The sequence below is a fragment of the Rutilus rutilus genome (assembly GCF_951802725.1).
Source record: "Rutilus rutilus genome assembly, chromosome: 9".
NCBI lineage: Eukaryota > Metazoa > Chordata > Actinopteri > Cypriniformes > Leuciscidae > Rutilus > Rutilus rutilus.
This window is the reverse complement of record NC_140223.1, coordinates 10,973,944-10,984,899: the sequence shown is the minus strand read 5'-3', so window position 1 is coordinate 10,984,899 and position 10,956 is coordinate 10,973,944. Positions and strand designations below refer to the sequence as shown.

At 40.7% G+C, this 10,956-nt stretch overlaps 2 protein-coding genes across 5 annotated transcripts in view; both read right to left on the bottom strand.

Annotated features, from left to right (window-relative positions):
• Positions 1 to 4,656: 4,656 nt before the first annotated feature.
• LOC311297553 (E3 ubiquitin/ISG15 ligase TRIM25-like) overlaps positions 4,657 to 10,956 on the bottom strand; it is a 22,106-nt gene continuing 15,806 nt past the window's right edge. The window contains exons 1-8 of one of the 3 annotated variants that reach the window (XM_084419892.1): positions 9,618 to 9,741; positions 9,248 to 9,372; positions 7,887 to 8,484; positions 7,696 to 7,791; positions 7,029 to 7,262; positions 6,765 to 6,918; positions 6,616 to 6,675; positions 4,657 to 6,096 (exon numbers count right to left, since the gene is read on the bottom strand). In XM_084419892.1, the coding sequence (XP_084276018.1) occupies positions 5,552 to 6,096; positions 6,616 to 6,675; positions 6,765 to 6,918; positions 7,029 to 7,262; positions 7,696 to 7,791; positions 7,887 to 8,447 (1,650 nt within the window). In that variant the 5' untranslated portion in view covers positions 8,448 to 8,484; positions 9,248 to 9,372; positions 9,618 to 9,741 and the 3' untranslated portion in view covers positions 4,657 to 5,551. Of the gene's footprint in view, positions 6,097 to 6,615; positions 6,676 to 6,764; positions 6,919 to 7,028; positions 7,263 to 7,695; positions 7,792 to 7,886; positions 8,485 to 9,247; positions 9,373 to 9,617; positions 9,742 to 10,956 lie in introns of those variants that run through there. The other 2 variants (XM_084419893.1, XM_084419894.1) reach the window with 2 other exon arrangements.
• LOC311297555 (E3 ubiquitin/ISG15 ligase TRIM25-like) overlaps positions 9,944 to 10,956 on the bottom strand; it is a 16,837-nt gene continuing 15,824 nt past the window's right edge. The window contains exon 8 of one of the 2 annotated variants that reach the window (XR_014628830.1): positions 9,944 to 10,569. The gene's annotated coding sequence lies outside the window, so the exon portion shown is untranslated. The other variant, XM_084419897.1, reaches the window with a different exon arrangement.

The window sequence follows — 10,956 nt, the reverse complement described above, 5'->3', positions numbered from 1 at the left end:
AAATAAATATTAATGCCACAATAATTAGTTTATTTTATTGGCTACTTATATTTTTCATTTTTGTTTTGAATTGAATACCATTTAAAGGATTTGCTGTGCACCGCAATGCCATCCTCCCATAGGAAGACACGTTAAGAGCCACCTTTATTTTCTTTATAATAAAGGGTCTCTATGGTTGGAAAACGCTTAACGTGTAATTAAATGCATTGCGTTCATACGCTTGTCTGAAGTTTAAAATCATTGGTTACCCGTAAGCCAATCACATAACGTTTGGTTATGGCGTGTTTTATGTGCATGCTCAGCCGCATCTAACTTCCACTGTAAACGCATGTATGATCCAAAAACTAAACCATCGAGCGAAATACCGGAGTGAACATGGCTGTGAACGACTTTTGCAGATTATGTGAAGTAAATCTACGCATCCACCACGGTACAATCAGCGTCTACGTCACGGCTCTCAGCCCGCCCTCTGTTCGTTGATTGGCCGGCCGTCTGAAGGCCGGTGGAAAACTGAAAGATAGGCTGCTATCTCAGACTGACTACAGGAGCGAAATGAAATTAGCGGAAGTAGGAAGTCTGACGTAGTCAGGCTAAGGGTTTACTGCAGGCAGTTGGAGAACAAAAGTGACACACCCATCTAAGCCGTGCAGGACTACTTCCGCTATGGCCAGCCGCGCATATTCTGCTGCCGGTCAAGCCACCTCTGCACTGCACATCATGGCAATCCTCCAGGTGTTCCAGGCTAAGCTCCTCCGCGCTATGGATGAGTCAGGTCCTGATCCAGACGCCTTCAAGGACCTCCGCAGTGCTACGGATTTAGCGCTACGAGCCACTACGACCACTGCTCAGGCCATCGGTCGCAACATGGCCAGACTGGTAGTTCTGGAGCGCCACTTACGGCTTAACCTGACTGAGATCAGGGACGCGGATAGGACCGCCTTCCTCGACTCGCCAGTCTCCACGACAGGTGTCTTCGGCCCCTCCGTTAGCGGCTTTGCAGAACGCTTCACTGAAGCGCAGAAGGCTTCCAGTGCGATGAAGCACTTCCTGCCAAAGCGTTCAAGTTCTGCTTCACGGCGCCCCAAGAGCACGCCGCAGCCAGAAAAACCAGCACCGCAGGTCTATCAGCCCCGCCCAGCGGCTGAGACCGGCCAGCGTTTTAAGCCAGCCAAACGGTACCCGCTCCCTAAGCGTCAGGGCCCCCGGCCGAAGCTCACGCTGGACCATGACCGTCAAGAATCCATCCTAACCGGCAGAATGTTAATAATGTTAATTAATAACACCTTATTAATCTATGTCCCGCCGCGGCCGGACCACCCCCGAAGATCGGCTCACAGCCCCCTCTTCAGTTCAGGCGGCTGGAGTTGTGTTAAATGCAGAACATGGGCCCGTCATATGTCACGCACCCCTGCACCCAAACGCTGTTTTAACAGCGACCCACACAGAGCTGTTGGACGCGGGACGATCCCCCTCCACGCTCAAAGTGTATGTGCCAGCTATTGCAGCCTTTCATGTACCGGTGGCTGGCTCTTCTTTGGGTAAAAGCGACCTCATCGTTCGCTTCCTTAAAGGAGCAAGGAGACTTAACCCGCCTCGACCACCTTCAGTGCCGGCCTGGGACCTTTCCCTGGTTCTACGACCTCTTAAGGGACCTCCCTTCGAGCCACTTCAGTCGGCTGATCTAAGATCCCTCTCTCTTAAAACCGCTCTGCTGTTAGCACTGGCATCAGTTAAAAGAGTTGGGGACTTGCAAGGACTCTCCACGAGCGCTTTCTGTCTTGAGGTCGGGCCTAATGACTCCAAAGTCATCCTTAAACCAAGACATGGATATGTACCGAAGGTGCTCTCAACTTCGTTTAGAACCCAGGTTATTTCTCTATCAGCTCTTCCGGTATCGGGAGAAGATAGTGATGCCCTCACACTCTGCTCCGTCAGAGCCCTGAGAATATATCTGGAGCATTCTGCCTCTTTCAGACAGTCTGAACAGCTCTTTGTCTGTTTCGGAGGCCACACCAAAGGGCTGCCGGTCACGAAACTCACACTATCAAGATGGATAGTAGATGCTATCTCTCTGGCCTACATCTCACTGGGCCTCCCGTGCCCCATAGGTGTAAGAGCTCACTCCACAAGAGGCATGGCTTCCTCTTGGGCATGGTCCAGTGGAGTTCCCATTGAAGACATTTGTGCGGCGGCCGGCTGGTCTGCTCCGTCCACATTTGCAAGATTTTATAACCTAGAGGTTCCCGCTCTGCAGGCACGAGTTCTCTCTATCTGAGGTCCTGGCTCTTCGGACCCAGGCCTTTGTATGACTCAGACACATCCTGCAGTGGCTTCGCACTATCTATGTGTGTACAATATTCTAGGTCCCTGGCTCTGTCGACCCAGGCCTATGTATGACTTAGTGGCCCTTGTGCTTCACTATGTGCAGTGTATATCATTCTAGGCCCGACATTCTGGTCTGTGATATGCAGACTACTCTGTTATAAGTCCTGGGGCTCCCCGGACACCTTCAGAGTAGTCACCGGCGAATAGCACAGCGTTTTAAATTGGGTTCCCACAGCGTTTGCAATGCAGTACGAGAGAACGTTCTCGTAAGGGAACGTACTTGGTTACTTACGTAACCTCGGTTCCCTTAGAGATAAGGGAACGAGTACTGCGTTGCCATGCCATCCTATTTCGCTCTTATCAGGTACTTCGCTTCAGTCAATTTAAACCTGTCATATGGCGAGTTTTCTCTGAATTTATTCTCTCCAGCCACGCCCATTTTGGCGCGCTCGAGGCTGGCAGGGCGCCAAGCGCTCCCATTGGACCACATGCCTCTGCTGACTCGCCATAGGTTTGTGCAGTTGACACAGCACAGCCAATCAGCTCACTCAGTCGAGCTATGATGCTCTCGCTGTGCAGCTGCAATGCGTTTTTAAATAAAGGTTTCAATATTCTCGAGAAAAGGAGTTTTCCCACAGCGTTTGCAACGAAGTATTCGTTCCCTTATCTCTAAGGGAACCGAGGTTACGTAAGTAACCAAGTACGTTTCTTTGTAACACACTTCCGGCAATCTGTGCGTAAAATAATAAAATCATTAATGAGTTCATGCTTGTTGTACAATGTCATTGCCATCAAAGCTTTATGCTTCATGATTATAGGAACAGCAGGTTTTCATTCTGATGTTGTGGAGAAAAACAACAATCACACACAATCTCACACAGATCATGAATTCTGGAGACACAATATTTCCTAAAACAAACTCATTTCCATCAATTGATCTCTAACTGTACAATACATTCATTATACATTAAACCAAAGAAAAACAAATATAAAGATGAATCTTTTAAAGAAACATTGCTATGAAATATACAGATAATTGTAAAAATTAGTCTTTAAAAGCTTTTTGCCATTTCTCAGCTTTTTGTCAACACCGAAATCAAAAATCAAACATAAATATAGCTGAAGGTTACAAGCGTTTAAGCACATGCGTAAAAAGGTATTTTTATTTACCAAGCCTGTAACCACCTATAGTCCTAGATCATAGACGGTAAATACAATTTACAGCCAATACAGGCAATTTACTAAGGAAATATATGTTTTAAAGTTTTTTAACAGTTATCGAGGTTGAGCGAAAAACCTAGTCTGCAAAAGTACACTGTATTTAATTTTTTCCATCCTTTTTTTTAATTCTAAACTGAACTCAAATGGCACTGAGAATTGGTAAGAGACAAACATAAATTACTTAATTGGAGAAATTGAGAGATGAATCCATGCTGATGACCTGGGTCTGTGGTGAAGTAGTGAGTTTGATGTGTAATTAAACTCGAGGTTCTGTGGGGTGCGGACTGGATCGACTCCATTCTAGAGCTTCCAAACAAATCTTTGGGGTGCTGACTGATGGGGCAGTGAACCCGAGGTTACCCCGTGAGTCAGTCCTAAAGCTCCTCCTGTCTGATTTTAGGGAAAAATCAGGTTCATTGTGTCAGGGATGAACGAGACAGATGCCATCGCAAATGCAGTGAGGTGAATTTATTAGATATACACTAATGTGAACAGCAGGCAAAGCCAGTTAGACACTGGTACAGAGAGTTGTGGGTATCCAGGCAACAACCAGGGCCACAAACAGACAGATCCAAATTCATAAGAGTAGCAATCACTCAGACTGGAACAGGACTGAGGCACAACTGTGAGCTGGAACACACTGCACAACAAACACCAAATTTCTGCCAACACAGAACAGAAAAGGCACAGGTTAAGTAGAGTCGTGCTAATGAGGACCAGGTGATACAGATGACTCAATCAGCACATGGGAAAATCTCACAGTACAACAAGCAGCTGTGCAAAATATGATACACCGGTGTTTTGCCAGATGAGAAGTTTATCTATGTATCATATGTTTACTCTTTTAATTCCTTTTATAACTGTATCATCTTTATACCTCTTTAATTTATTTTATAACGGTATTAATTTTCCTTGCTTTTATTTTGTGATTATTTTAATTCCTTTCGGTGTAAAGCACTTTGAATTACCATAGTGTATGAAATGTGCTATATAAATAAACTTGCCTTGCCTATTCTAGAGGAGCACACAGCAGGGATTGAGACTTGGGTTTCATCATGAATGAAATGGACATTCTGTTGACATTCAGGCTACTGTAGTAAACAGAAGAAGAATATGCACAGAAAATATGAATTTGCATGTAATGCTGTACTTTTATTTTCAAAGCAATGTGTTACACGTACACAGACAATTACATTTGCATATCCTTTTTTATGCATTTATTACATGTAAAGTATATAGTGAACAGAAAACTGCAAAAAAATGACATCCAGGCAAGCTCCATATATATGCTTACTGAGAAAAACACTTTATAAATGAAAATTTTTACCATCGTTAAACATTTAAGTTTGATTTTAAATTGATTTTGAAGTTTGCACCAATGCAAATGCACACACCACTAAGCCATTGCTAGAAGAAACGGCATGTTAAAATTGTCACTTTTTGAGAGTGATGTGTCCCTTTAAATAAAAATAATCTGCTGCTGCTCCAGGTGTTGTGCCGAATTTCGACTCCCTGCCAAATGATTACTCCCCTCGTTGAAGTCAGTACCTGATTGCCTAATCCTAACCCCACCCCTCCCCCACAACTAATGCTAAACCTATACTAGGGGGGTAATAATTTGGTGGGGGTCAGAATTCGCCACAACACCGGCACAGAGGGCGGAGCTTCATCAGCTTGTGTGTTAGCATCTTCAATTACCTCACACAGACACTCAAATTTCAGAAAATGAAATGAAAGAAAATTTCAAAGAAAGAAAATTTCAAAAACCATTAGCCTTTATATGTTCAAACCAGAGTCGGACAATGATGGAGAGACTCAAAAAGAAGTGACAACATGTAGAATGCAACAGGACATTTCTGAATGGCTAGTTGATGAATTTGTGTAGCTGATGTGGAGTTAACTATCTTCTAGTCATTGATTAGCATATTCTGTCATCATAATCTATAAATCGCATTTATACCAGATTTATAATTGATCATCTTTTTTATAATTTCATCTTTTTCATCTAACATTGAAGTTTTATTTTACTCCCCTTCTCTATGATCAAAACAGATGAACCAGAGTCAGTTCGAAAAGCAGGGTATAAGGGTTCAGTGAAAGTGGTCTGGACTCTGTGAAGGAGAGTCATTGTGTCAGAGACGCTGTAGAAGGACAGAGTTCCTGCTCTGTGATCCAGATACACTCCTATTCTAGAGGAGCAGACAGCGGGGATTGGGACTTGCTTATTATCATGCATGAAAAAGATATCCTGTTGAAAGTAGCCGAATCTCCAGGATTTTGTGTTGAAGCCAAGTTTACAGTCATAATTGTGTCCTTTACGTCCAATTCCTTTGTAACAAACACCTACAGCCCAATTCTTCCCACTGCACTCGACCTCCCAGTAACAGCGACCGCACAAACCCTCTCGACACAAGACATAGGGAAGCTCAAAACGCTCTGGGTGATCAGGATATTGCTGGACTTTTTCAGAATATGATGCTTTTGTGTTCCTATTTGACAGTTGGAGTTTTTTGTCTGCAGTGTTTAGATCCAGGTGCAGCTGACAGAAGTCTGAGAAGGATAGATAGAAACAAAGATATATTGAATAATTGGACATTGAATGAATTTCAAAACCATGGGCATTAATAGGGAGTTGGTCCTCCCACTCTTCTAGGAGGGTCTGGAGCACAAATGCAGGGATTTTCTCCCATTCACAAGACACATAAGCATCAGTGAGGTCAGGCACTGATGTTGGGTGATTGGGCCTGGTTCACTGTTTATCTGTATCAATTCATGCCGAATGTGTTCATTGTCGTTCTAGGCTTTGTTCTTTCACATCAGACTTTTCTTTATGGAAATTATTTTGTTCACAGAGGTTCTGTCATGCTCCCCCGAAAGTTCCATTGCCACAATGTTAAAAGCACACAATCTTCTGGAATTATATTCATTATATTCCATAACATTATGATTTGTCTTTACTACGGTTTAAGTGTCTAGACAAACCCATTAATCACAAGAGGGTGTGCACATATTATGCAGTGTATTTATCAATGAATGTTTTTGATTCAGATTAAAAAAAATGTAACTTACATTTAAAAAATTCATTTGTTGTTCTTGGTTCTGGAGGCTCTGCAACGTGGACATTTGACACTGAAGAGTCAAAAATAAATAATATACTCTTTATTTCTTAAGTGTCATCTTGAATGAATGACAACATGGTACAAATAAAACTTTCAGACCTTCTCGAGATATTCTGGCTGTTTGCTGTTGATATACGTCCTCCAAAACCTCCTTAAACGCTGAGATTGAAATGTCTTTAAAAGACAGATGAGTGTGTGGAGTGAAACTGGGAACATCTTCAAATGTGGGTAAAACACACACAGACTGACAGCTCTGAAATTAGACAAATACAGCACTGCTTGTTATGAAAAAGAGTCTATTTAAAAATGTGAAACAGTAAGAATAGAAACATTATGGTATACTGATTAAAGGAATTTCATTACCTTCAGACACTGGATCTGATCATCATTACTCAGAAGTTTGTCAATCTCTGCTTGTCTTTTTCTGAGTTCTGTCAGCTCTTGATCCAGATGTTTGTGAAGTTCCTCTGCTCGATCTATCTCAGTCTTCTCCTGAGCTCTGATCTGCTCTTTAATCTCAGAGCGTTTCTTCTCAAGAGAGCAGATGAGCTCAGTGAAGACCTTCTCAATGTCCTCCATGCTCTCTAGCGCTGAACTCTGTTGGACAGGAACAACAGCCTAAATACTGTATTTATGTGACCAGTTTCAACTAAATTACTCCATTATCATAAATATTTTCCAAATCCAGACAGTGATTATGCATTCTATCAGTCAAATGAACTGGTAAAACTAAAATGTTGCTTGTTTATACAGGATTAGTTTTCCGGTTATTTGCAAACATACTTTACATTAATATAAAGAACTGAAAGATGTTTCCGAAAAATAAATGACTACTTTTGCATGCGCAAAAACTACATGAACCAGAAAACATTAGCATTTCCACATATTTTGTTGTTGTTGTTTGTATGAGTGAGTTTTTTTGCTTTTGTTTTTCCGCTGCAAGTGTTGCTTAAGATTCTCGGTAGGATACTGTAATAATACGTCACTTTTACAAGCACAGTAAACATCACTGTCATCTTCTGATACTCACTTTAAGAAGCTTCACAGCTTCACTGAGTTCCTGCTGACCTCTCTCTCGCTCCTGGATCAGCTTCTGACACGACACCTTTATCTCCTTTAACTCTTTCTGAGGATGTTCACATAAAAGGAGGAAGTTAGTTAGTATCTTAGTAATTTAAATTGGTAATTTAAATTAAATTAAATTACACAAGCGTTGATTACCTTTTTACTAGTCCATTCTGAATCCAAAGGCACCACATTGTGGTTTTTATGACCGTCAATCATACACAGGTAACAGATGCATTGATGATCATCCTGACAGTAAATCTCCAGAAGTTTCCCATGACTGAGACAGATGTTCTCCTGAATGTTTCTGGAAGCTTCGACTAGTTTGTGCTTCATAAACGCAGGAGATTGATAGTGAAGCTGCAGGTGAGTTTGACAGAAGGAGGCCAAGCACTGCAGACAGGACTTTACAGCTCTGTTCTTCTCTGTAGTGCAAACATCACACTCCACAGCAGCCGTTTGTAGGGACGTCTTCTGCAGCGTCTCCATCATCTCAGCTATCAGAGTGTTCTTCTTCAGTAGAGGTCTCTGACTGAAGCTCTCTCTGCATTGGGGACAGCGGTACGGCGGCCCCTGCTCCTTCTGGCCCCAGCAGTCAGTAATACAGCTCATACAGTAACTGTGTCCACAGGGAATCGTCACCGGCTCCTTCAGAGGATCCAAACAGACTGGACAGCTGAACTGATCCACATACGGACTCGCTGCAGATTCAGACATTTCTTTGCAGACAGTCTGTCCTCAAATAGAAACTGCTCTGCCAGAAGTAAATCATTAAATCATTAAAGTACATAAATCCACATGTAAATCATTAACAAAAGAGCATGTAACTCTACAAAATGTCAACAGTTTTGAGTATTAATATAAAAGAATAATCCTAAAATATTCATCCATAATCAGAAGAATAAACATAAAACATCCAGATTAACATGGAATTATTAACTTATTAATATTAATATATGTGACCCAGGACCACAAAACCAGTCTTATGGATACATTTTTTGAAATTGAGATTTATACATAATCTGAAAGCTGAATAAATACGTTTTCCATGGATGTATGGTTTGTTAGGATAAGACAATATTTGACCGAGATACAACTATTTGAGAATCTGGAATCTGAAGGTGCAAAAAAATCTAAACATTGAGAAAATCACCTTTAAAGTTGTCCATTTCTGTTGGCGATTTTGCTGTGTCCACTCACAAAAATAAAGTTTTGATATATTTAAGGTAGGAAATTTACAAAATATCTTCATGGAACATGATCTTTACTTAATATCCTAATGGTTTTTGGCATAAAAGAAAAAGCGATAATTTTGACCCATACAATGTATTGTTGGCTATTGTCACAAATATACATGTGCGACTTATGACTGGCTTTGTGATCCAGGGTCACATATTATTAATAATCATATATTAATTATTAACATACAGACTCATACAGTAATAATTGAATGCTCTTTTTTCAATGCAAGCAAGAAGACATAAAACAATTTGTTAAGGATTTTAGGACGTTCTTACCTGCTTTTACAGAATATCAAATATTCCCTCCTTCAGCTTTAACCAAACTGGAAGAGTGTGGATCCTGAAGCAGAGGCTCGTGTAGCAGGAAAATAGGTTTCGTTTCTCTCAAATCCACAAACTTCCTGGTTTTCAAAGTGCAGGTGAGAGAGAGAGAGAGAGAGAGAGAGAGAGAGAGAGAGAGAGAGAGAGAGAGAGAGAGAGAGAGAGAGAGAGAGAGAGAGAGAGAGAGAGAGAGAGAGAGAATAAACATATTGTTTATGTGAAGCCATGACTTTGCAGTTTTGTTGCTCTACTCTTTTTATTTTGCTTAAAATCATACTGTATCTCTCTACACCAATAATCAGTTGAATAGTTTGTAATAACTTACAGAAAATGTGTTTCTTTGTTTGAACTGCTTCTAACACACTTCCAGCAATCTGTGCGTAAAATGATTAAATCACTGATGAATTCATATTTTTTGTACAATGTCATTGGCATCAAACCTTTCAGAAATCATTTCTGTTTTAATAAGTGATGCTTCTGTGTTATAAGAACAGCAGGTTTTCATTCAGATGCTGTGGAGAAAAATAATAATCACACACAATCTCACATAGATCATGAATTCTGGAGACAAAATATTTCCTAAAACAGACACATTTTCACCCAATGATCACTCCAATGCTATTAACACAAAATGCACCATTTCATTTGATTTTCTCTTTATTTGATCAAAATTACAACATTACTTACATACTAAACTGAAGAAAAGCAGAAATATGAAGATAAATCTGAAACAAACATTTCTACTATGTATTGACAGAAGGTCAGATAAAACTGTGCCTCTTTGAAAAGGTTTCTCATCTTGTTGTCAACACTCTCTGCTTAATTATGAAACAATAAAAATCAAACAAAATCAAAGTCATACTGCATCCAGAAGTCAACTCAGTCATCCAGTTGTAAAGAAATACGGCTCAATGTAATGTTTTATTATGAAGGAATTTTCAGTATTGATTTTTCACAGGTGTTTAATCAAATTATGAATTACACATTGCATCATGTTGTGTTTTAGGGTTAAAAGAAATGTCCATAACCTTAACATATAATGTCCAAACTAACTGATGATGATGAACTGCATTAATTATTATGAGCTTCAGTAAATAACCTTGTTGAGCACTTTCAGACGCCAAGATAATGAAATACACACAAAATTTCACTGTAACATCTGAATCTGATAAATCTGATAATGAACTGTAGATTTATTTAATGACATCAAATCTGAGAGTGTCGTAATGTGTTTGTTATCTTTAAAACTAGAAAATACACTTTGATTTAAAGGTGAACTAAGTAACTTTTTTACCTTAACTGAACAGCTTCGGAGTCATTGGAATGGTTATATTACTTATTTCGGGTTGAATGGTGGTCGTTTCGCAGCCCCCTGGTGCCCGTGAGCAGAAAATACGCACTTGCAACTTTGGGGCGGCGGGCCCCCGGCCGCCGCGTCAGGAAGTATCGCGTGATATCAGGTCTCGCGATGTAAACAACTGCTTTACGGCCAAAAGAAATCTGCTAAAATGCCGTCATTATTGCGCTCCCTCACGCTGTTCGAACCCGAATGAAGAAGACGTTTTAAAGCAAATCCCATCTGCTTTGATGTCGTTGATCTACTAGCCTCTGGTGACCGACAATCGCCTACGAGTTTTTACAACAGTGTTGTCAAATATCTATTC